The sequence below is a fragment of the Neolamprologus multifasciatus genome, chromosome 17 (assembly GCF_963576455.1).
Source record: "Neolamprologus multifasciatus chromosome 17, fNeoMul1.2, whole genome shotgun sequence".
Taxonomy (NCBI): domain Eukaryota; kingdom Metazoa; phylum Chordata; class Actinopteri; order Cichliformes; family Cichlidae; genus Neolamprologus; species Neolamprologus multifasciatus.
This window is the reverse complement of record NC_140455.1, coordinates 16,107,115-16,133,240: the sequence shown is the minus strand read 5'-3', so window position 1 is coordinate 16,133,240 and position 26,126 is coordinate 16,107,115. Positions and strand designations below refer to the sequence as shown.

At 41.3% G+C, this 26,126-nt stretch overlaps 2 protein-coding genes and 1 long non-coding RNA gene across 11 annotated transcripts in view; all 3 read left to right on the top strand.

The window, feature by feature from the left end:
* The first annotated feature begins 4,536 nt into the window (after window positions 1-4,536).
* Window positions 4,537-22,661, top strand: LOC146499181 (uncharacterized). 2 transcript variants are annotated; one of them, XM_085139126.1, is made up of 10 exons: window positions 4,537-4,697; window positions 6,721-6,920; window positions 7,740-8,036; window positions 8,390-8,464; window positions 9,205-9,498; window positions 9,768-9,885; window positions 12,655-12,856; window positions 13,290-13,424; window positions 15,970-16,084; window positions 17,607-22,661. In XM_085139126.1, exons 2-9 carry the CDS (start codon window positions 6,869-6,871, stop codon window positions 16,072-16,074), a joined length of 1,278 nt encoding a protein of 425 aa, XP_084995252.1. In that variant the 5' UTR covers window positions 4,537-4,697; window positions 6,721-6,868; the 3' UTR covers window positions 16,075-16,084; window positions 17,607-22,661. The 2 variants fall into 2 exon arrangements, with proteins under 2 accessions (XP_084995252.1, XP_084995254.1); XM_085139128.1 differs by lacking the exon at window positions 15,970-16,084 and having other exon boundaries at window positions 4,545-4,697.
* A 2,068-nt stretch (window positions 22,662-24,729) lies between these two features.
* LOC146499179 (filamin-C-like) overlaps window positions 24,730-26,126 on the top strand; it is a 65,491-nt gene continuing 64,094 nt past the window's right edge. For 4 of the 8 annotated variants that reach the window (XM_085139100.1, XM_085139103.1, XM_085139098.1 and 1 more), the window contains exon 1: window positions 24,731-25,461. In XM_085139100.1, the coding sequence (XP_084995226.1) occupies window positions 25,080-25,461 (382 nt within the window). In that variant the 5' untranslated portion in view covers window positions 24,731-25,079. Of the gene's footprint in view, window positions 25,462-26,126 lie in introns of all 8 variants that reach the window. The other 4 variants (XM_085139099.1, XM_085139096.1, XM_085139102.1 and 1 more) reach the window with 2 other exon arrangements.
* The window catches only part of LOC146499180 (uncharacterized), an 8,442-nt gene continuing 7,784 nt past the window's right edge, over window positions 25,469-26,126 (top strand). Inside the window, exon 1 of the long non-coding RNA XR_014870455.1 lies at window positions 25,469-26,126. This exon is cut by the window's right edge and continues 4,358 nt beyond it. This is a non-coding gene — a long non-coding RNA (uncharacterized LOC146499180).

Genomic DNA, 26,126 nt, shown 5'->3' with positions numbered 1-26,126 from the left:
TCTCCACCTTTAAATCCTTGGGTGAACCTGGGACCATTTTTGGTCCAGAGGACCAGGATGTATTTTTGAGGTTCTACCAAGGTAATCTTACAGAAAATGTGATGATTTCATGGATATTTAAAGTAAGCACTGAGACAAATTTAGTAATGCCAACATATTGAAAGAACAATATTTGTCTCTTATATATAATACATTTATATATACAGTGTCAAAGGAACCTGTCTTTAAATGAAGATTTAAGGTGACAGGAAATATAAATAAATGCAGCTTGAATCTTTACTGAAGCTCAGTATTTGAAACAGAGTTCATTCACTGCTGTAATAACTAATAATGATTGAAATAATAACTTTAATATTGGCCATATTATAGTTATATTACCAAAGTGAGATGACTTTAGTCTGATGAACAACATTAGCTAATTGTTATTTAGTAGCTATTCTTAAAATGACTGTTCAGTACAGAAATGAAGCCCAATATCATGTTTTTACAGTCCTGTGGTCTCAGCCTCAGATACTTATCAAATCAAAGCTCATGTAAAAACAAACAAACAAATGAACAAAATATGTTCTCCTTCATTTCTGTCAAACAAAGCTGTATGAAACGTTTCCAGCTGTTAGTATCATGGTTGCTAGGCAACCTGGGCAGCGCGACCGAGGCTAGACCGTCCCATTTCACAAGCCTCGCACTTCCGGCCTTAGCGGTCTTTGAGTGCGCGGCCCTTGTGGACCGTTAAGGCTGCGTACTTTAAGGTTGCAGACCCTGAATTGGGATACAGCCCTGGTGACAGGTAATCTCCACAACAGCCTCTCTTCATTCTAGTGATGGGATTTCCGGCTCTTTTTAGAGACCGGCTCTTTTGGTTCGGCTCACTAAAAAGAGCCGGCTCTTTCGGCTCCGAACCGGCTCTTCAGGTTGTTTTGTTGCTTTAATTAATTTATTATTAACAATAATATAAAATTATGCACAAAAGGAATTACTAACGTAAAAAAAAAGTGGTTTTATTTATATATGTTTATATATAAATATATGCGGTGGCCCCTAGAGACAAAACACGTACAAACTCCAAAACACATTTCTAGCATGAACTGAACTTCCAAAGCAGAGCTACTAGATCACTTAAATTACACAATTGAAAGCATGAAAGCATGTGTGTATTGTTTGTGTATTTATACACAGGCACTCATATATATTCAAATAATTAAAAAAAAAAAATTCATTTACCTGTTACTACCACACACCAAATCCGGTCGTTGGTACTTGCTGGCTTGTGTAGCCACTAGGTAACAAAAGCTCAACACTGCGCCCAGCATCCTGGAGCACTTCTGTTGTCTTTTGTACGTGTTTTGAGTTTTTACATGCTTCTGAGTTTTTACGTGCTTTGGAGTTTTTACGTGCTTTGGAGTTTGTACGTGCTTCGGAGTTTGTACGTGTTTTTGAGTTTGTACGTGATTTGAAGTTTGTATGTGCTTTGTCTGTAGGGGCCACCATAAATATACTTTTATTTATTCACTCCACATAAAATGTAATAAGTAAATCATATAATACAAAAATCAACTATACACATTTCAACTTTTAACTATTTAAATTTTCAGCTTTTTCCTTTTACAAATTTAAAGTGAAACAACACAAAACACTGCAAACCACAACACAATTAAATATAAATTTAAATATGAAAACAAAAAGAAGATGCATATTCTCTGTCATATGGACCTGCATGAATAAACTTTCTGAATCCTTTATGATCTGCAACCGAAAATAGTTGTGGATGATTACTATACCTTTCTAATGTGATGTTGTTGTCCCTGGCTCTCTTTCTCTTTCTCTCCCTCTGGCTCTGTTCCTGTGCTACTGAGTGTAACTACCGCCCCTCCCCCCTCTGCCCAGCCTAAAGCACAAGGCTCGCGTGCAGAGTGAAGCAGAAAAAAAGTGCGAGAGAGAGAGAGAGAGGGTGAGAGAAAGAAAAAAAAACCCACGTGACGGCTCGCGATAAGGCGTCGTTCATGTCAAAGACCCGGCTCTAAGAGCCATTTCGTTCGCGAACGACCCATCACTACTTCATTCATTCATCATGTTTGTGTAAAATGTCTTTCATGTCATTATCAGCTGTAAGACCGACTTCTTCCTCTGGATGGCGCCGTCCTACAACTGCAGGTGCGCGCCACTTTAATCAAACAAACACCCGCACGTTCATGTTATCAGGAAATCATACAAATTCACAACTAACATAATTTATTACAGCTCCTGCAGTCAGAGCAGCTTTCGGGTAACCTGAGCTCAGAGTTCAGAACTTCACCTGAACGATGAGAACGGGAAAAAATCAAGAATTGAAACTCATCAGGTAAAAATACTCATGTTTCCGTGATTTCACCTCTAAATTAAATCAGAACGAGCGCTCAGAGGGGATTCTGACTGATCATTCAGGTTTTAACTCGTTTTTTAGGATTTAATCTAAGAAGCTGAAAATCATGGTTCACGTGCGCCCTCTAACCGTCCGTCTCGCGCAGCTCAGCTTCTTCTCTGCTACGTCGTTCCATGTTTCTTTAATGAGCTCTTTAAAGGCAGCACAAACTGGCTGAAGCACCACTGAAGAAGGAACCAGGTCACATCGCAGCGCAAACACACAGCATGCACAGTGCACAGCTGATTTTTATCTTATTATTATTATTATTATTATTATTATTATTATTATTATTATTATTATTTCCAGGTGCTGCAGTGGTTAGCACCGTTTCCTCACAGGACAAAGCCTCCAGTTTGGGGCCTCCTGATTGGCCGGTTCTTCTTGTGCCTGCCTGTGTTTCCTTCCTTTGTCCAATGACGTGAGTTTCATGTCACCTGTGATTCTGACAGTGACATGAGGGCTGAAAGCCAGTTTAAAGAGTCCAGCTGAGTGATTTAGAGCCTTTATATAACCCTCAGTGCTGAGCACACACAGCATCTCTCACTGTGTTCACGTCCTGTTTGCACGTCCACACTAACACAATGCGTCTACAAACGTCTTTGAGCTTCAGAAGCAGAGACTCAGACAGCAGAGACAGTTTAATCTTTTGCTCCCCTCCAAGTTTCAGAGTCTTCAGAGCCATCGTTTAAATGTGGACTTTCAGATCTACAGTCACAAACTTTCATGCAGTTTCTAATAATAATGCGCTCAGTTTGAGCCAAAATATCAGGCTGCAGATGCCGTTTTTTCTACTCTGGGATATCTGCGATGTCACACAGAGGGGGCGTCTTCGTCAGACCCATTAGCTTGTCTCTACTCCGCTCTCGAGGTTCTAACTCCTCATCAGGACTTATTTATTTTCAGATTTACAGTTTGTTTTCTCAACCTTCACAGCTGCCAGAGGAAGCCAGGCAAGGGGCAGCCAATCAGAGGAAAGCTGCTTTCATGCAGTGTGTCTCCTGAAGGTGGTCCTGCAGTGGTCACACCCTACACCTTTTACCCTTCATGACTATAACAGAGGTTTTTTTTAAAAAAAAATACTAATTTGTTTATTTCTGCTTATTTCACTTAGTTTGACTCCACCCACCACCTGCAGAGGCCACCAGGGGGCTCAAGAACTGCTGGTTTTAAGGCAGGAGGTCCCAAACACACTATTATTATTATTATTATTATTATTATTATTATTATCATCATCATCATCAAGAGTTGCTGATGTGTCGTTATGAAGTGAAAGCTCATCTGTGCTGTATCCCGTTTGCTGAATGCGGGTTCAGCGAGGCTGTCAGTCACAGAGCTGCTCTCAGAGGCTCTGGGAAAACTGGGAATGAGCGGACTGGAAACCTCTTCACTGTAGATGTCAGTGATTCTGGTCTCTGTCTCTGTGGGGATTTTGAGCCTTCAGGTGGAGTTTTAGTTTTAACCCTGCAGCTTCCTGGACCTTTGGGAGGTCGGTGCTCAGCTTTCATTTCTCTCCTCTCTCATCTTTGTGGCCTTTAATGTTATCCAGCCTGGATTTGTGTTGCCTAGCAACAGAAGTGAGCGAGTTTGCATCGTTTCCGTTTTTAGCGGCGGTCGACTGAAAGCCAACGAGTCTTGCAGAGCGTCTGTGTCACCTTGTGTTAAATCTCTCCTGCAGGTGTGACCCAGAGACTTTCAGCTGAGACTAAAACCACAGTGAAGCTTTCACATGGTGCAGATGTCTCACCTCTGTCTCCATTTCTGACTATTTGTGTCTCTTTTTCCATGTGATTCTATTATTTGCCAGCATTAGTTTTAATGGGGAATAAGACAATTATTCCCCATTAAAACAATTATTAGTCAGTTAATCAATACTGATATCAGTCTTGATATCAAGACTGAAATAAAATCAGTGTTTGTCATTATTGTGTCGTTTTGCTTCACATGGCCTTGTTAGAGTTGAACACTGTTTCTGTCTGACCACTTGGTGAATCATAACCTGGGCCACAGAAATGTGATCCTTGTTATGTCTGCAGCTGCAACCACTCACACGTCTTCAGTTTCACTGACTGCAGATCAGAGGCAGGAATGGGTTAATAAATGACGTCATGCAGGCTGATTGTGCATTCACATCATGGCCTCTGTCCGTCTGTAGCATGTAGTGACGTCACTCTGCATCACGCTGAGAGAGCAGATGAGGAGGAAATATAGGACAACAGGAGGAGGAAGAGGAGGAGGAGGTCTGCAGCAAAGCCTGAAACCACAGAGAGTGGTTCAGAGACGAGCAGATCTGCATCAGGTACGTCTTCATCCTGCATGTGTGTGTTGTGTTTGAGCAGCAGAAAAAGGTCGTGCCACTGCCTGTTAGCTGATTCTAAAGGAAGAGTTCAGCATTTTAAAACTGCAATGAGGCAGGGAGAGGATGTTCTAGCAGAAAATCCAAGGAATGACATTTAAACTTTTCCTTTATGAAAGCACAATGACAGGGAAACAGGATGATTTCAGGCTTTATGGTGCAAGCTCAACAAAATGACACAGACCAATGAATGAGGACTTTAATATCAGCAGCAGGACAGCACATACAGAGCACATATAGAGGGTGATGACATGGTGGTATTAATGTGTAATAGTGAGGATAAGATTGTAATCCAGCTCATGTCAGAGCTGCTCTCAGTGTAAAACCTTCAACATGAGGAGTTTCCGCAGATATATCAGATTAACATTGCTGAAGCTGTTCCCGTATGTGCCTCAGTGTTCATGTTTGAGTTTCCCTGTCAGCTGGGAACTCTGAGGTGTTAAAGCTAATCGATGCTTCTGTATCATCACCGTGTTCTCATCAGTCTTTTTGTTCTTCTTGATCATCCTGTGTCTGTTTTTCTTGTCTTTTGTGTGTTTTGGAGTGTTTTGTAGAAGCCTGGCATCAGACAGAAATGTGTGCTGGTCCCTTTAAACTATCCCTGAACGGCTGCACTTGCATGCAGAATGCATGAGTACTTGCAGTGTGACTGAAGGTTTCAAGTTAGCTTTACATCCTTTCAATCGGGAAATGTGATCTGTGTTCTCGTCAGCGCTTCGTCCCTGAAAATATTTACAGTCAGAGTGTTTTAAAATCTCAGCAGAGGAGCAGTTTGACATTCAGGTTTAAGTCATGAAATCAGGTGGATCATTTCCTCTGAAGGGTTTAAACTTTAAATAAATATAATCTGAATACCAAGCTCCAGGTAAACACAGCCACAGCCTTAAATCTGACAGCCTTTCCCAACCAACCAATCTCTGGAGACCAACAAACCTCTCTAAACGATCATCAAAGGCCACACTTATGAAGAACAAGCACTGCACAGAACCGTAAAACACATTCCAAGATTAATAAATGAAGCTAGCGCTGAAGCTCCAAACTAGCAGTTCTTCTAGTTTCCACTAGAGGCTCCAGGAGTGTGCCAGGCCCAATAGAATTTCTTGTTAAAATAAACATGTTTACAGTCTGAGACGGGATAGAAACTGTTTTGTGCGCTGTACATAATTTCCCACTTCCTGAAACTTGTATTACACTTCTGTTACATCATAAAGATAAGTAAAAGGAAGTAAAAGACAGGAATGGCAAGAATAAGAGTGTCTCTACATGCATAGATTTCTAAGCTGGAAAAGAAGGAGACTGCAAAAGTTTGTCTGGGGTTCATATCAAATATAACGACTGTATGGGGGGAAAATGTTTTTATAAGTCATATGTTTAATTTTACTAACAGGCCATCCAAGAAGTCTGAGCTCCAGTTTTGGTAACCAGTGAAATTCTAGGATTTTGATTGGATGTTACTGCACAGGTATTTGTGTCTGTGAGGCTGCGCCCTCTGAAAACAAAACACAGCACCTCAGAGGTCAAAATGCTAAAACTGATGGCACAAAGCAAACAGCCGATAGCCCTCTTTTATTTACAGTCTGCTAAAGGTTAGCACTATTCGTAGGTAACATACCAGCAAACTGAGAGTTAAGGGATTCAGTGGTCCAGGTGATCTCTGTGGTCAATTCTTATTTCAGTCATTTGTCATGAAGAGCGGTCCCAATTTATAACTGTATAGATGACACCAGCCGCCCATGGTTGCTGTTGATTGGTTCTTGTGGCAGTGGCGTCCTCAGAGTGATGCTGTGTTTGCTCCCCTCTCACTGAGGTTATGCGGGTTGGTGGTTAAAAGGCAGCAGAGCTGCAGAGTGAGACATGTGGAGATAGAGCGTGTGTTTGAGGCCCGCACGCTGCCCGCCTCCTCGTGATGCAGTATCTGTCGCAGCTCTCACCGCCTCTCCCTCCTCCCCCTGTGTTTCCCTCCCAGCTCCAGAAGGATGAAAGGGCTGCAGCGGCTCTCTCTACCCGGAACGTGAGGACCCTTCCTGGGCTCCATCTGCCTCATTCTCTCCCCTCCTCACCCCTCTGGAGCTCTGACCCCCCATCTCTATAGCTTCCCGTCAATCAGAGGAAACATGGATGCCTTCCGGCTGCCACCTGTCATCGAGGAGGTCCTCGACCCATCCGGTCAGTCACTGTGTGTGCGTGTGTCTGTGTGAAGGGATAAGCATCAGAGTCCTCATTTTTAGTCCCATTTATTTTACCTTACATTTATTTTATCTTCACCTTGTTAATTATGTTCAGCACTTCCTGTTTCACATAAAAAGCATCATAGAGGCTAGAACAAGGTGTAGACATTTCAAATGTGTGTCAGAGGTGTAGACTGAGGTGCACGCTGGAATTCAAATTATTACTTTTGATATAAGAGAAACACGTTCTCCTTTATATGAAATATTATATTAGAATTATCTTATTTTATGGGATTTTAACTCTTTTGTTGTTTTTATGCTGATGGTACACACATTTAAAGGTGTTTTGCTGCCAGGTGAAGTCAGGTATATTCTGTTGTTTACCTTTTCCCTGCCCCTCACTTTAAATGATTTGCTGTTAATGATGCACCAGGTTAAATAAAGGTTAAATCCAGCAGATGTCTCTGCAGCACAGCACACAAAAAATTTGGACATTGAGTAAATTTAGAGGATTTTAAAGTATTTAAAACAAGGATATTTTATAAAACTGTTTAACCTGCTTGAAAACCTCAGACAGTTTCAGTATTTATCTCCCACTAAAATAAAGGATATGACTTTCAGTGACAAACAAGAAGAAACCTGGTTTATTAAGAAGAGCCCTGGTGGTCAAGTAAAGAAGTGCATCATGGTTTTATAATCTTTTAAAATAAATTTTGTTTTATTTGGAAACTCCTACAAAATAAGAGAAGTGTATTTTCATCTCTCTTTGTTAAAAATCCTCCTCTGCCTCTTCATTGTCTCCTTCCTCTCTGAGCAGATGAGCTCTGTGAGCTGAAGGAGGAGAAGCCCATCATGCTGGCAGATACCCTCACAGCCAAAGAGAGGGAGTCCCTTGAGGAGAAGGAGGAGACAGGGGGTGAAGGAGAGAAGGGGCAGGAGGAGGAGGAGAAAGAGGTGAAGGAAGAGAAGTCTGAGGATGAGGAGGAAGGCGGCGATAAAGGTAAAGAAGAGGAGCTGGAGGAGCTGAAGGCTCAGGTGTTGCAGCTGCTGCTGGAGCTGGAGGAGACACGGGAGGTGTCTCAGAGACATGAGGAGAGCTTCATGGAGCTGCAGGGTGAGAAGACGTCACTTTGCTTCATATTCATGGTTGTTACTCCTCCTGCCTCTCCTGATATACAGGAGGACAATCAAAACTGCTCCCAACAAACATAGAGGTTTACATCAGCTCTGTAACTTGCCTCTTATCTGTATTTCATTTTATTCAATTTAATAACGGTACAGTACTCTGTTTTTGGTAACCATTGTCCTTGATGTAAATATGTGAAAATTGTGTATGTTTCTGTTCTGTGTCTTGTGTACTGTTTGTTTGTATATGTGTCTTTCTTGCTGCTGTTACACCCAAATTTCCCCATGTGGGACAATTAAAGGATTATTCTATTCTATTCTATATCATATTTTCTTTCAAAGGTCTGTTAGAGGAGGAGCGGCTGGCCAGCGCCCACCAGGCCGAGAGCTTCACCCGGCAGATCCAAAGGCTGCAAGGTGCGCTCCTTCACCTCCCTGACTCTGACAGTATGACACTCTGATTCTCTGACGCTCTGACACTGACTCCCAGACTCTGACTCTCCGAGACTCTGACACTATGAGACTGTGAGTCTGACTCACTGACTGACTGTCTCTGGCTCTTTGACACTTTGACTTTCTGATCTCTGAGACACTGACACTCTGAGACTCTGACTCACTGACTCTCTCTGACTTTCTGATCTCTCCGACTGTCTCTGACTATGACCCTCCGACTCTTTCTGACTCTGATTTTCTGATGCTCCCTGACTCTCTCTTGCTCTCTGACACTTTGACTCTCTGATTCTTTGACTCTCTGACACTCTGACTCAGACTGACTCTCTGAGACACTGACTCTCTCTGGTTCTCTGATTCACTGTGACTTTTTTTTTATCTCTGACTCTCTCTGCTACTAACTCTCTGACTGTCTATGAATCTGACTCTCTGACACTCTAAAACAGATTCTTTGACTCTCTGACTCCCTGACTCAGACTGACTCTCTGACACACTGACTCTGACCTCTGAATCTCTTATTCACTGATACTTACATACTGACTCTCTGACTCTGACTCACTGACTCTGATCCTCTCGGACTCTGACTCTTGCACTCACTGACTCTGACTCTCTGTCTCAGACTGACTCTCTGATTCTGACTCTCTGAGACTCTGAAACTGTGATTTTGACTCTCACTCTAATTCTCTCATGCTGTCTGACTCATTCAGCCCAGCTGCGTTCAGTCCAGGAGGAGATGGACAGTCTGGAGGAGGAGAAGGAAAGCGAGCTGGAGGAGGTGCAGCAGGAGCTACGCTCAGCTCAAGAGGAGGTGCTAATGCTGCAGCAGGCAGCCGAGGAGGCAGCAGCAGAGAGAGAGAATGACATTGCCTCCCTTCAGGAAGAGCTATGCCGTCTGAGGGCGGAGCTACAGCGTCTGCACGCCACAACAGCCGAGTACGAACTTGAGGTGACAACACTGAGAGCCGAGCTGAGCATGAAGAGCCACAGCACACTGACACAGGGTAACTGCAACTAAACACAGTAACTATAACTCTAAGTAATATTAACCTGCATTATCTAAGGTTTAGCACCAGTAACTATAACTAAGTAGGAGAACTGTAACTAACAGATGGGACCTTTATCACCTGAGATGAAGGAAACAAAGTGAACAAACATCTGATGCACCAATAATGCAGAGATGTAATAACATGTTTGTTTCTTCATTAGAATCAATAAGACAATTACTAGTCAGTTAATCAATACTGATCTCAGTCTTTGTCTATTGATACAGGTGAGGTCACTCAGCTGCAGGACGAGTTCAACTCTCTGACAGACCAATGTCAGAATCTGACTAGTGACAACAAACAGCTGAACAACAAGGTGGAGGAACTGCAACAACAACAAGACGTGTGAGTGACCTGAGCAGCTTCAGTCAAAACACCCACCTACACCTGACACTCTGACTCTTAAAATGTGAGAAAATTCTTCAAGCTTGGGTTTTCTACCAGAGGCTTTTCTTGTGTGGTGGACCCCACCCTCTGTGGATCTTGTGCTCAGAGCTTGTCTGATCATTTCCTAATAATATTTAAATTTACAATAATGAATTACACGGCAGTGGGGAATAGATTTCATCACAGCAGATGTCTTTCTGAAAGCACTGTAACTAAGTTCAAGGTCTTGTTAATAATTTTACTTCTTCACTGTGTACGACTCTGCACAATGTGGCTCCTCTGAACAAGAAAGCATCAGATCAGAAGAACTTGACTCCCTGGTATAACTCTTAAATACAAACCTTAAAGATAACTTGTAAGCTGGAGAGGAAATGGCATATCACAAATTTAGAAGTTCATTATTTAGCCTAGAAATAATAGTTTGCTGCTTTATTGTTTTGAAAATGTCCCCCATAAAGCTAGAACGTCTCACTATTCATCATTGTTTGACGAAAATAAGAATAACCCCAGGTTTCTCTAAAGCACTGTAGCCAGGCTGACAAAAGGTTACAAATTATGTTCTTATGGCCTCTGACGGTGGACTTATCTCTGTGCTGGTCCTACTAGACCTCAGTGCAGCATTCGATAGTGTTGACCATAATATTTTATTATAGCGATTAGAACTTGATGTAAGTATTACAAGTACTGCACTGCAGTGGTTTTAATCATATCTATCTAATGGACTCCAATTTGTTCATGTAAATGGAGAGTCCTCTTTACACACTAAGATTGATTATGGAGTTTCACAGGGTTCTGTGCTAGGACCAGTTCTATTTACATTATACATACTTCCTTTTGGCAGTATAACCAGAAGGTATAACATACATTTTCACAGCTATGCAGATGACACCCAACTTTATCTATCCATGAAGCCAGATAACACACCAATTAGTTAAACTGCAGCAATGTCCTAAGGACATAAAAGCCTGGATAACCACTAATTTAACGCTTGTAAATTTAGATAAAACTGAGGTTATTGTACTCTGCCCTGAAAATCTTAGAAATATGGTATATAACCAGATTCTTACTCTGGATGGCATTATCTTGGCCTCCAGTGACACTGAATCTTGGAGTCCTTTTTGACCAGGATATGTCCTTCAGTGCGCATATTAAATAGATACAGACGTGGACAAAATTGTTGGTACCCTTCAGTCAATAAAAGAAAATCTCACAATGGTCACAGAAATAACTTTAATCTGACAAAAGTAATAATAAATAAAAATTCTATAAATGTTAACCGATGAAAGTCAGACATTGCTTTTCAACCATGCTTCAATAGAATTAGTTTTTTTTTAAAATGCATGAAACAAACTACCAAAAGGCAACACTGCAGACATAGAGGGCAGCTACAAGTACCTGGGGGATCCCACGGGCAAATGGGAACAATGAAGAGGCCTCTAGAAAAGCTGCAACCACAAAGTACCTGCAGAAGGCCAGGCAAGTCCTGAGAAGTCAGCTGAACGGTAAGAACAAGATCCGGGCTATCAGCACCTACGCCCTGTCCGTTATCAGGTACCCTGCTAGCATAATAACCTGGCCAAAGGAGGCAATAGAAGCCACTGACATCAGAACAAGGAAGCTCCTGACCATGCATGGAGGGTTTCACCCCAAGTCCTGCACCCTGAGCCTGTACGCTAAGCGGAAGGAAGGAGGCCGGGGACTGGTGAGTGTCAGTACCACGGTCCAGGATGAGACAAGGAACATCCACGAATACATCAGTAAGATGGCCCCAACTGACCGAGTGCTCAGTGAAAACCTCAGGCAGCAGAAACCCAAGAATGAGGAGGAAGAGGAGGAACCATCATGGAAGGACAGGCCCCTGCACGGTATGTACCACCGGCAGATAGAGGAAGTGGCTGATATCCAGAAATCCTACCAGTGGCTGGACAAAGCTGGACTGAAAGAAGCACTAATCATGGCAGCACAGGATCAAGATCTGAGCACAAGACCCACAGAGGCGGGGGTCTACCACACCAGACAAGACCCCAGGTGCAGGCTGTGTAAAGATGCCACTGAGACAATCCAGCACATAACAGCAGGGTGTAAAATGCTAGCAGGCAGGGCATACATGGAACGCCATAACCACGTGGCTGGCATAGTATACAGAAACATCTGTGCCGAATACGGCCTGGAAGTCCCGAGGTCAAAATGGTAGACGCCCCCTAGGGTGGTGGAGAATGACCAAGCTAAGATCCTGAGGAACTTCCAGATACAGACTGACAAAATGGTGGTGGCTAACCAACCAGACATAGTGGTGGTACACAAACAGAAGAAGACATAGTGATAGACGTAGCGGTTCCGAATGGCAGCAACATCAGGAAGGAAAATGAGAAGCTCGAGAAATACCAAGGGCTCAGAGAAGAGTTTGAGAAAATGTGGCGGGTGAAGGTAACGGTGGTCCCAGTGGTAATTGGAGCACTAGGTGCGGTGACTCCCTAACTAGGTGTGTAGCTCCAGCAGATCCCAGGAACAACATCAGAGATCTCCGTCCAGAAGAGCGTAGTCCTAGGAACAGCTAAGATACTGTGCAGGACCCTCAAACTTCCAGGCCTCTGGTAGAGGACTTGAGCTTGAAGGATAGACCGCTCGTAGGGGCGAGCGGGAATTTTTTTTTTTTAGGGTGTTTGAATATATCTCACTTCTCCTGAAGCTACTGTTCCAACAGATCTTCTGTCTAATGGCAAACAGGTGTGATGACGTGTATCTGGCAGTCAGAGTGGAGGGCAGTACTGAATATGAAAAGGACAACCAGGTGAAGGCGGACTCTTACATCACGGTGTTCCAGTCCAGACCTGAGCAGAAGGACTCATCTGATATACAGGAGGAGATCAGCATCCTGAAGGTCAAACTGAGACAAGCTGAGGAGACAGCACAGAAGGTCCAGAGAGAGGTGAGAGGTGACTGCTGTTTATGAGCTAAAACATCTGGATGTTTACTACAGACGGATATCATATTTGGTCAGTTTAATCCAAAGACTGTCGATATCTTGAATTGCAAAGCTTTGATTTTACCTTTAACAGTCATCTGTAGCAGCATGGCAAATTTCAGCATTTCAACATTAAAAAACAGGTAGTTGTAACTCGAATAGAATAGAATAGAATAGAATAGAATAGAATAGAATAGAATAGAATAGAAACATGCTTTACTGTCATGGTACATGTTTAATGAAATTGTGGGAAATTGTTCCCAGTATGGAATCAGCATCTTCCAATAGTCTTCAGGTTTACAGACCAAAGAGGTCCTGACCTGCCCATAGTATCTTTGTCTCTTATATAAATATCTGTTATTGATTTGTTGTTGTGTTTCTTCTGTCCTTCCTTCAGTGTGAAGGTTTGAAAGGTGAGCTGGCCGAGCTTCAGCAGCTGTATGACTGCAGCCAGCGGGAGCGAGCGGCACTTGAACAGGAGTTGCAGCGCTGCAAGGCTGAGCTGCAAAAACTGGTGGGCAGGAAGTCACAGGTGAGAGGTCACAGGTAAAAGCCTCAGGTGCTTAGTGAAGTTGGGTATGTTACACTGTTAAAATGTTTCAGTACTGATAGATTATTTGGTCTCAGGTAACCATGCCTGACAGAGATTAGGGTTAAAACTCCCTCCCTCTGGAGAGGAAAGAGTGAGGTTTAGATTAACATAGCAGAACATTTTCAGGTAAGTGTTTAGAGAAAAAAAATCTGGTCCGTGCTCTGTCACATGACGCCTCTCTGTCTGTACTGTGTGCATGTTGGCCGGTAACAGCTAAGCCCAAACGCTCTCTGGATCATTTTGCTTTCAGCTCTGCTCGTGTGGCCGGTTTCTGACAGTTTTTCTGTGAGCTTCTAAATGTCTGTCGCTTTAGAGCACGTTGTCTTTTGTCTGGTCTTTCACCTATATCGCACAGCCCTTGAAAATGAATTTCATACAAAAACAAAGAATACTGACATTTACAGCTCATCTGATATGGAACATCTCCTGCAAGACAGACCAGTGCAAACAGTTTGGGACTCTTTACTTTAACATCAGTGAATTAATTCTTCCCGGAGACTCCAAAACTTGAACAAATAAATTCGCCAGTTAGGTGACTCAGTATTGATCAACTGTCAGTTTTTCACACCTTATGACTCAAATTGACTTGAGGTTTCACTTGGTAGGATGTGAAATTCAACTGAGTTTCATTTTTCATAATGTCAAATGGATTAAAGCGACTGGAAACTTTAACAATCAGATGATCCCCCCAAGGAGCAGCATTTGGTGACAGTGAGGAGCAAAATTCCCTTCTAACAGGAAAAAAAACCTCCAGCCTAACCAGGATCAGGGAGGGGCAAGCCATCTAGTCTGATGTAGTTCCACATAAGAGGGGCCTTAAAGATGAAGGCTCTGCCTCTCATTCTACTTTTAAATACTCTAGGAACCACAAGTAAGCCTGCAGTCTGAGAGCAAAGTGCTCGAATGGGGTGATATGGTACTATGAGGTTATTAAAATAAGATGGGGCCTGATTATTTAAGAGCTCAAATGTGAAGAGCAGGATTTTAAATTCTGGATTCTTAACAGGGAGCAAATGAAGAGAGGCCACCTGTCAGTACTGTTGCTGCAGCATTTGGGTTCAACTGAAAGATTTTCAGGAAGTTCTTAGGGCATACAAATAACAAATTGCAGCAGTTCAACCTAGAAGTAATAAATACAATAACTAGCTTTTAGCGTCACTCTGAGACAGGATATTTCTCATTTTAGAGATATTGCAGAAATGGAAGACAGCAGCCCCACATATCTATTTAATATGCGCATTGAAGGACATATCCTGGTCAAAAATAACTCCAAGATTTCTCACAGTGTTACTGGAGGCCAAGGTGATGCCATCCAGAGTACGAATCTGGTTATATACCATATTTCTAAGGTTTTCAGGGCAGAGTACACTAACCTTAGTTTTATCTAAATCTACAACCATTAAATTAGTGGTTATCCAGGCTTTTATATTTTTAAGACATTAATGTTGTTTTACTAATTGTTCTGTCTTATCTAGTTTCATGGACAGTTAAACTGGTATGCACTCAAGACCTGCTGTTTGACTTCACCCTTATCTGGATCTCCAGCCATGCTTTCAACACTCCTACTTGTAATTTGAAATGTAAACTGTAAAATTAAAAACTACACAGAGTTTGGTTTTCTAAGACTTGCTGAGGAACTTTCCTGACTTGAGCATTTGCATTCACTAGTGCTGACATGAACTTGCTGTGGCACTTGCCTTTCTTTTCTTTGTAGTTGACTTTGTAAACAGTGACCTGGTCCCCAATCCACTCCTCTTCATCAGATAATTCATTCAATTTCTTATCCACCATGCAGCACTGCAGGGGTATCATTATTTTGATAGTAGCAGCCTTTAACATTGACATTAGTACCTCCTTCCCTTGGCAAAAATTAAATGGGATTTTTTCACGGGCCTTCAGAAAATATCACTTTGTGAAATATAAACATTTTAGGATGAATTTAGGATATTTCCGCCGAGTGAGATATAAACTCACTCGTGAGAATACTAACGCTAGGCTAACAACCCTGTTTGGAAACACATCAACTTTTAAGATGGCTCTCTACAGCCAAAGCTGACTTGGTACTTAAACTCTTACCCAAAAGCCCCTGCAGGGCTGCTGATGCTTCAGATTTGATCTCCAAAAGTCTTGAAATGACAAGATGTTGATGTTTTAATGTTAAAGACTTAAAACAAAACAAAAAAAACCTCACCATCTTGTCTTTAATTTTTCAGTTTCCTCACTTCATTTCCATTTTTTTTTTGTCTGATTGCCGTCTCTTCTGTTTCACATTAAATTAACACGAGAAACTGAAAAAATCTCTGAAAATTTGATGAGTTTTGATGATCGACCTGTCTGCCTATCAGTCATTTCACATCAGATCACTCGTTTTTGTTTGCTCCCTGCTTGCCGTTCGCCCTCACGCCCTCTGACTTTATTATTCTGATTATTTCATTTTCTCCTCTCTCCATACTCCCCACACTCCTACCTTCTGTCTTCTTCCCAGAACTGCACTCGCCAGTCTGAGCCCCCTGTTCTCTCCATCCCCTTCATAGGAATGATTGTAATAGTGGCCTTGATTTGGTGCTGGTGGGAGGAGCTGGCGTCTTAGATGGGACCAGGTATGGCCATGACCTTCTTTCTCTACCAGGCGCTTTCAAGGAAAACTGCGTCTGCATTTGTTTTCACAAATGAAGAAACAATTGCTTCAGATGAACCCCTCAGTCATTTAAAGAGTTTAAAAGTGGAAACCTCTGCCACCATGACTTCCCGATCTCTGTTTAAATCCAGGTTTTACTTGTTTGTTTGAACTGTAGTAGTACATCAGCCGTGCCGGGTGTTCCATCCTCCATCAGCCATGATTTTACATGCTCATGTCCCGACTGATTTAATGCTGGGCTCAGTTTGTTTTGTCAGGTTGCTTGAGTTTCTGTGAAGCAAATCAAATATGAAGGAAGGTTGGTGGTTCAATCTGCGTCTGCTTTCTGTATGCCAAATATCTTTGGGCAAGATACTAACCCCAAGTTGCTCTCAGATGCCTCCATCATCTGTGTTAATGTTAGATAAAAAACACTTGCATAGAAAGACGTGCTTGTGCGAATGGGTGTGAATGTGTGAATGAGCCAAGTTGTGCAAAGTTGCACTTTGAGTGCTCAGAGTAGAAAAGCACTATATAAGAACCGGTCCATTTACCATCTGTCCATCAAAGAGCCCATAATAATGTAATCTTTACACTTTGATTCTTAGATTAATGTCAGAATTCCGAGAAAAAAGTCAGAATTCTGACTTTTTTCTCGGAATTCTGGAAAACAAGAAAGAAAAAGACGTTCCCACTCTTTGTTTTCCCCAGTGGCCCTAATCCTCTTCCGTACTTTTATCTTTTATATCTTTTTAAAGAAAATCTATTTCTTTATTTATCTTTTTTGTATTTTCTTTATCACCGAGGGCACCACTGTAATTTTTTGTTATGTTCTAGCAACATAATGCCAGTAAAGAAAATCTTGAATCAGAAGAGTCTTTGCTTGTGACACAGCATGGACTTTTTCTGTAAGATTAAATATTTTCAGTTTATGTATGATTGCATCTTAGCATTGACTCTGTTTGTAATTGTGAGGCTCAAAAAATGTCCTTCACCTTTCGCCTAAACACAGCCATACAGAGGTAGTTAGAAAAATACTGAATGACCTGCCACTCACTCTTCATTTGTGACCAGTACGAATGGATTTGCAGAACATCTAAAAGTTCCCAAACCTCTTAAAGGCTCCACACTAAAACTTTGCTTGTGGTCATATTCTGTATTTTTTGTTGTCAATTTGTGTGGGTTCTTTGCATATGTGTTTAGAATATGCAGAGGTTGAAGAAGCTCTGCTTCAGGGGCCACCTGATTTCTTCACCCCTCTGGACCAGATCCTACAAGCACATTCAGAATGTGGTGGGTGGTCAAAATGTAGTGCTCTTTTATAAAAAGCATTGTCCCCTTTTTTATAGACGTTTCCATTATTTGGTGCATCCAAATGGAAAAGAACTGCAAAGTCAAAATAAAGTTTCAAACTCCATTTAAAGTTTCCAAAATATCCAGCATGTGGCTAAAACCTAATGTGCTTATAAATTAATTTTATTCTAACCTGTCTTGTCTCCCGGCAGCGCGACTGTGAAGGCTGGAACCTGGCAGTGGTGGCAGTCGCCGTGGCAGCCATTGCTGTTCTGGTTGTCCCTAGTTTCACCAGGGCTTGAGGAGTACACAGGAAGTGACCTCACGGTGAACTGTAGGATTGTGGGATTGCCGTCATCCATCCAGTGCTGCCCTCATACATGTGACCATCCTGATGTCTGCTTGTTGCATCTCCACGACACTTTGACCAAACGCCACAGACGTCAGTGAGTGCTGGAGGGGAAAGCAATAGGAATACCCGACATCATCTACTATGATTCTTTACTCTTCCTGCAGGTCAGCTCTGCGCAGATGGTCAAGCAGTTGATTTATTGATTACTCACCATCACAGTTCAAGAGTTGAACAGAATATCTCATTTTGTTGTATCTTCCAGAAGTACCAGAAGTAGCTTGTCATGAGGTTCGTGAAGACAATGGACTAAGTTTCACTTTCGTGTTAGTGGATGCTACATATATTTTAAAAAAAATGTCTCTACATTCAGTGTTAAAATGGAAAATATAAACTCATGGGATGAAATGATCTAATTAACTTACTGAAAAACATGCTTACCTACTTGAATAGTTTTGGTGATTATTCATTAAAATTAGATTTGATCAAACAGCAGTCCAAAACAAAAGGGTCATTAATTTAAAGGCAACACTCTGAAAAAGTAGCACATTTTTACTTTAAAAATGACTTGCGTTATTATATTTTTCTTCAGCTTTAAAATGATTTGCCTTATTTCTGTCCTGGTGAGTTTAAGGAGTACTTTGCACTTACTGATAAAGGAGAAAACAGTAGCAGATAAAACTTGATTGTTTAGCGTTTCAAATACTGCCTTCCTTCTTAATGTTGTACATCATCTGATCATGTATTTGTCAGAAACTTAACGCTGATTAACTTAGTTTCAGCAGGTCTGGTTTGTAGCATGAAACACCGGGATTAGCTTTATTTTACCTTCCTCACTTCTTATAAATCCATTTACATGTCTGGATTTCTGTTTTTCAAATGCGTAGTATGACTATGTATAAAAGTAAAATAGCACTTTAAAAAAATATATTTCCTAAAGCTCATTTCTAAAGAGAGATCATTTCTGTGGACTGATTACACTGTGTTTAAATTCAGATTGTGCCAGAGTTGTTTTCATTTTGCACAGTTAGGTGTAGCAGATGGTTTTCATTGATTTATTTATTGATTTATTTTTGAACAGACACTTTCCTCCTTCTCTGAAATAATGCTAGGGGGATTTTTTTTTGTTGTTCATTTTTAGCATGTTGTAGAAAATGTGATTAAAATCAAAACACAGCAAATGCTGGTGTTACTTAACATGCAAATTTCAGATTTGTGTATGCAGATGACACTTTTCTTTATTTTTTAAGAAGAGCAGAGATTGATCAAAACGTAATGAACTGAAAACTATAATGATTAAACAGCAAATTACGTTTTTACTAAAAAAAAGTCCAAATTTTATGTATGCAGATGATACATTATTTTACATCTAACGGGTGAGCACAATGCAGCAAAATGAATTTCATGAAAATTTGATTAATTGAAAAATGATAGAAGTTAAGCTCATATACAGTCCTAATCAAATAAGGGCACTGGGCGATATCTATTCACAAATAATAATGGAGGAGGACCAGAAATGATGTCATGTAGTGGAACACCTTTCACTGAATTCAAAATGACAGTGATAAGGACACAAAGTTTTATTTAGATTCCAACAGTGAATATTGTTTTGTTTATTTTTTTCTTCTGTAGAAAATAAAAACTGGGATGGATCTTGTCTGAAAGGGGCGGCAAAAATTCAGCATTTAATGTAAAACCCCAAAGAAAAGTCTACATCTGCATTTTGGTTGATCAAACTTCTCAGATGCCTCAGATCATCCTTCTGAGTAAACACATTTTTTTCTGTAAGCTTTTGAATCTTTTTACTGTGGGAGATACGCAAATACATCTCTTTTTTGCTTTTGCATAGACACATTTCAAACTTTATGGTTCCTAAGTTATGTTTACATTTAAATAGAGACCAAATAATCCTAGAAAATAAGAATAAGCTGTTCAGATGACTGTGATCCCTTTCAGGGTGGAACCAGGTACTTCTGTCTAACTTATTTCATTAAGATAACAACTAGCTCAGACATTCCAGTTTATTTACAACATATGGCACTGCAAATGAAGATTGAACTGTGACACGTGTACTTGACTGAAGATATTAAAAGCATTAATTTGATAAAGCAGGGCTTTAACAAACTGTGGGAATTTAAAATTAATAAAGGCTTATTAATTAATTTAAGATTATTTAAATTAATTAATAATTAAATCCGAAGTTTGATCAGGCTATTATACTGTGTTGTTTAAAACAACTAGTAGCATGTGCTGTTAGGAGCTCCTATAAACATTTTGCATGACAAACACGTGTAGCCTACTTTACAGACACTTGCTGAAGGAAAAACATATTTTACACATTTAACTGATGTTGTGAAGTTTTCTTAGTAATATGTGTAGGTCAGCTCCCAGCAGAAAAAAAACACAATAATATATATGAAAGGTTAGTCAAGATAGAGACTTAATTGCCACACAACTTTCACGTGGTAACTTTTTTTAATGTACTTATTTACTCAAATTAAAGGTATGAAAGCCCATTACTGCCAGAAAAGGGAAACCAGTTAGGAACAAAAAATTATTATCTCATTAATGTCACTAGCTAAGTCAACATTAATGAGATAATAAGACAGATATTGCACATTATTTAATCATTTTGATCAGTGAGTTTCAACAAATTTTATCTGATATTTTAGAACATAAAATACTAATAGTTATAACCTATATTTGATCTGCTAGTGTTTTTTGTATTTCCTGGGCTTGAATGTGGTTTTGTGTTGTATCAGGGCTCTCATTGTCTTTAGTGTTGTCTTTGTTGGTCTTGTGTTAAAAATGTGTCTGAAAATATGTAATTTATTCAAGACTTCCACAACCTTAACTGGCACTGAATCAATTCCTCCAGAATGTTTTTAAATCTGTGTTTTACTGTGAATACAAACTCGATACTATTTTTTTTATTATTATGTCAGTAAAATTACAAATATCTTCCTAAAAGCTGCATGCCGGTGTTCCTCTATACCGTCTTGGTATCTTTGCTTTGATCAGTGCTTTGTTCTGATTTTTCTTCAGCTTGGTTTCTTCTTTGTTCTGTTTTAAAGTGCACAATTTTCCTACAGCTTCTGTGATAATAAGTATGTGATAGTTCGTCAGATGTTTGCAAATCTAGCATTAAGAAGAGTCTGGGGGTTGACTGATTATTGGTTTCCTGATACATTAATATACAGCAGCACAACTCAGACTGTTTGTCCATTATGCAGAAATCACATCTGAATTTATAGAACAATTTAAAAAACTTTCTTTCATCTATTGTGTGAATATGGATTTACTTTGAAAACTTCTCAAACATCTGAGCTTCCTGTTAGGCCACCAAATCTCCTCTGATGGTTCTTGTATGTCTGTGTTGGAGTTATCTTGACAAAAGTCACAATAATATAATCAAAATACAAAATGTGTCAGTTTATGTGCTGGGTTTCTGCCACAGTAACTTGATATCAATTTCTGGAGGTCTGTGATAGTTTTTATGTACTTCTGAAAACAGAACTAGTACTTATCTGATCCTTTTGTTGTTCTCTTTTCACAAAATGAAAATGTAAAAGTGAAAAGGCATATTGTGTTTTATCAGTGATATCCTGAATCCGTCCATCCTTAGCACAGTCCTGACAACGTTAGCTCCCAGTAGGTATCTCCATCCTGCATGTTAGGTTTAGAGGAATAGTGACTTTGCATGAAATTAGAGTAGATGTAGCCGCTGTAGCAGCTTCAGCCAAGCTGTAGCATGAGCGCTAAAATCCAATTCTTCCATTAGCCGATGCAGACTGTGTTATTAGCCAATTGTTTTTATAGTGGATTTTAGTTTTATCTGGGTTTAACCAAGCTGAGCATGAACACTGGAACCATGGGAGCACCTGAACATCTACATGATGGTTTACATTAAGTTTATGTGGCACACAGCTAAAGACATCGTTGTCACTGAACTAGTTTAACTTATAGAACTACAAACAGTTTAACCCAACATGTTTTCCTGCTGGTTTCTAACTGGTGTTGTGTCACGCAGCTGTGTCTAATGGAAATAGCAGTTTATTATTATAGTTATCTATCAGTAGCAACTAGTTCAGCCTAATTTAGCACAAGTCTGTGTAGCTGCTGAAATACTGGCATGTTTTATTAGCTAAGTGATATTTTTGTTGTTATTAGCCACTGCAGGCATTACGCTAGTTTCTTCTAGTACTGACAGGTATTGTTGTAGTTTTTTGTAACTGGTGTTTATAAAATTAGCTTAGCCTAGCTTAACATATGTTAGCCAGCATAACTAAAGATAGCATGCTAAATGTTTTTCCATATTTTGGGATTTATTTGGTAGTTAGCAATAGATGTATTCAACATCATGCTAGTTGGTATAAAAATGAATGTTATGGTTTGTTGTTTTGTTTTGTTTTGTTTTGGGGGTGGGACAAGTGTTCATGTTTAAACGTGATTAGCCAAGCTCAGCGTTGATTAGGATGCTAAACACATAAGGGGAAACTGCCAATGAGATTTTAAAAAAAAAAAATACAGGAGACACTGATAGCTGTCAGTTTGCCCCTGAGTTCCAGCCTTTTTGCAAAGCTAGGTTCATCCTGGATGTGTACTTAGACCACGGTGAAACTGAACCATCAGAAAAGATTTTAAAATGTCTGACTGTTTAAACTCCTCAGATTTTACTGCTGATTGTGCGTCAGGTGTTACTGTCAAGTATCAGGTGTGCTGTATGAACTCTGCTTCTACTTTGGCGTCCTGAATCTGAGCCGCAAAAAAGCGGAGCATCACTGTCATCTGGCTGCTGTTTCTCTTCTTTGTTTTTGATCTCTGTTCTTGATGTTTTTGCACCATGCTAACATCTGTCTGGGACTGTATTTTATGTTTGGTAAATAATCTAATACAAATAAACATAGTTTTCCTTGTCTTTCATGTGTTCAGCATTATGGTATATTTTCAGAATTACTGGTAAAAACAACCTTGGGACATTACATGCACCTGTTTCAACCACGCAATTATCTATTCAACCAATCACATGGCAGCAACTTATTGCTTTTAGGTATGTAGACATCATGACAATGACCTGCTGAAGTGCTTGGTTGTTGGTGCTAGAGAGGCTGGTCTAAACTTGAAGCAACTGGGCTCCAGCAGCAGAAGACCTCACATGTACCACTTTTGTTCACTAATAACAGGAGGCTACAGAGAGGCTACAGAGAGGCTACAGTTTACACGGACTCACAAAAACTGGACAACAGAAGACAAAAAAATGTTTCCTGGTATGATGATGATTCCTGCTAGTACAATCAGATGGTAAGTTTAGAGTTTGGTGAAAACAGCCATTATGAAGTCATTTATCAATCCTGCCTTGTACCAGTATTTCAGGCTGCTGGTGGTGTGATGGTGTGAAGGATATTTTATTGACCCACTTTTGTCACCTGAGCAACACAGTTTACAGTTTAAATACAGCATCGTAGCTGAGTATTGTTGCTGACCATGTCCATCCCTTTATGGCCATAGTATACCATAGTTCTGATGCTCTATCTACTCTGTCATCTGATGCTGTGTCAGTTTCTGCTGTGAAGCCTTGTGTCACCATCATAGTTGTGGCAGCTGTGTGGTGGATCAAACCAAACCAAACCAAACCAAAAGGTCCCATTAGAGCCAGAAAAGACCACAAAACCAGGAATAATTTAGGGTGGGGCTACCTAGAGGTCAAAAAGTTGCTTCATGGTGACATCATGATGGCTACTTCCATCTTCTTTATTCAGTTCATGGTGAAGGGAAAAAAAAGAGTAGGAATCAGGAGTGAAGTCATGACCGTACTAAGTGGTGATAACTCTGGTAAACTGTCTGCTCTGAGAGGATGATGAGTGTATCACGGCGGCACTCGCTGTTAAATTTAGTTTGGCTCCATATTTACACTTTAGATGTGAGCTGCTGTTTTCCTCTCGTGATATCTGAGCTGGACGCAGATATTTTCAGACTCACGGTGAGTCTGTATTCCTGTCTTGTGTTTTTATAGTAAGTCTCTGAACGTGACACACAGGAAATACGCCTGATGCCACACATTTTAACTCAAAACACTACTTTCATGTTTTCACACACATGTTCAACGAGCCCACGATTCCACAGCATGAATGCAGTGAGCCACTGTGCCACTTCTCACTCTTTAATCCACTCAACCTACTAGAATCATCACTGTGGACATTTTTTGTGTATAAAGACTATAGACTATGTACAGCCACAGCGAGCACGTTTTAGGCTGATGTTCAACACAGTTGGAATAAAACCAGCAGCTCTTATAAAGCTGTAACTGCACACATCTGTATGTGATTATTGCAGAGCTGATCTTGGGTTTCACTCTGGGTCAAGTTCAGCTTGTTTCACGTAGAAGCAGACTGTGCTCAGCAGGGGGCGCTGCTGTTTACGTCAATGAATCTCTTCAGTTTGTTTTATTCTTCAAAAAACCTCAATTAAACGCAGCATGAAATTTTTCTTGCTCTCTCGCTTGCTTCAGTTTGCCGCACCTCCATTTGGCAGCCAATGGAATTGCAAGAAGCGGCAGCACCTCATTCAATTAACTGTTAACACCTAACCTCCATTGTAGTTACCATTAATTGTCATTAATCATTATCACAGAGACTATTGTATTTTCAGATATGATATGTATTTCCAAACTGTAGTAAACTTTGATGTTGTTTATTTCTGCTTTGTTGTTTAAATGTCATGCAGTGATTTGATTGGCTGCCTGATGGTGATGTCATGTCCCTCCTCAGGGTGTCTCTCCAGGTTTGAGGACTCTAAAAATACCCGGAGGTGTCAGAGCGGCTGTGGAGCCCCGGGTCCGGCTGTCGGGGTGGGGTAGATGGGGGTGTCCTGGTTGGGGGTGTCCAGCGTGTCTCCACCCCCCTGCTCCGCGCCCGACCAATGATCTGCGGTCTCGGTGTCCTGCGGCTCGGAGGATGCCCGGGCCGCAGTAGTATATGGTCATGGCAGGGGCATTCCTGGGAGTCCTGCGCAGTGACGCCGAGCCTTTAAACCTCGCTTCACGCTCACGCAGCTGCACAGCCCCACTCTGTCCACGACGCCACCCGCGCGTGACCACAGCCAAGCCAACCGGAGGACAAAAGCAGACTATTCTTCACTCTTCCTCCTGAGCCTCCTCTTTCTCTGAGAGTGTGAGCCCGCAGGAGTGACCTCGGGTCTGCATGCGCGCCTCTTTACGCACAGCTCCGTGAAGCTCCCTCCCCGCGCGCTGGGCACTGCCCCTCCGCTTCCACTGCCCCGTTTCTCTTTTTTTTCTGCCTTTCCTTCTCTTCCCACTGCGCTCGGTGCTATAAAAGGCATGTCCACGATGAGCAACAACAGCTACTTGGAGCCCCAGCAGTTCTACCAGAGCACCGCGGACATCGGCGAGGAGGAGGAGGAGGAGGAGATGCCGGCCACCGAGAAGGACCTGGCCGAGGACGCCCCGTGGAAGAAGATCCAGCAGAACACCTTCACTAGGTGGTGCAACGAGCACCTGAAGGTGATCAACAAACGCATCAACGACCTGCAGAAGGACCTGAGCGATGGGCTAAAGTTAATAGGGCTGCTGGAGGTGCTAAGCCAGAAAAAGATGTACCGGAAGTACCACAGCAGACCCAACTTCAGGCAGATGAAGCTGGAGAACGTGTCCGTAGCGCTGGAGTTCCTGGAAAGGGAGCACATCAAGTTGGTCTCCATCGGTGAGTGCGTAAAACCGATAAAGAGGCGTGTTTGGAGAGTTTTTACGCAAAGTTTACGCACGGTGTGTATGTGTGTGTGTGTGTGAAACCTGGAAACAGAGTCAGCCCAACTGCTGGTTTCTTTCATAAAAGCGGTTTTTACAAAGGAAATCACGTGTGGCATCAGTTTGTGACTGACAGGTGACAGGTGTGGCTCACAGGTGTGTGGAGATCCAGGTGTTCACAGCTGTTCAGTGCATACAGTTTCATCAGTGGATTCATCCAAAGAGTTTCTTATTTTTAAGGATAAAAAGTCAGAATTATTAAAGCCTGCTTTCAAATTTCACCCAGGTACAGAGTGTGTGATCTTTGCAAAAGGTCGTGGGAGGGCTCAGAGAAACTTGTTGAAACTTGAACCCTTCAAGAAATCCAAAAGTGTTTGGAACCCTCCAGAAGGACGTAAATCGGACTGCAGATGTCTTGGAGTGGATGTGAATGATGAGTGGCCAAAGTGTTGCAGGGTTTTATAAATCCTGAAGAAGTACAACTTTACTGCTCAGTCTGCAGACATGAAGTCCACATTACTTAGTACAGCATTAAAAAACTAGTATAGATGAACAGTATTTACAGACACAGTGTGTTTGTGTTGCTGAATTCATTGTGCAGTAGTGTGTTGGAGTCTGTGT

Coding starts and splice junctions, on each gene's coding strand:
- LOC146499181 (XM_085139126.1), top strand. CDS start 6,869: ATGGATGCCTTCCGGCTGCCACCTGTCATCGAGGAGGTCCTCGACCCA. Junction 12,857..13,289: donor CACAGAAGGTCCAGAGAGAG/GTGAGAGGTGAC, acceptor TCCTTCCTTCAG/TGTGAAGGTTTGAAAGGTGA. Junction 13,425..15,969: donor TGGTGGGCAGGAAGTCACAG/GTGAGAGGTCAC, acceptor TCTTCTTCCCAG/AACTGCACTCGCCAGTCTGA.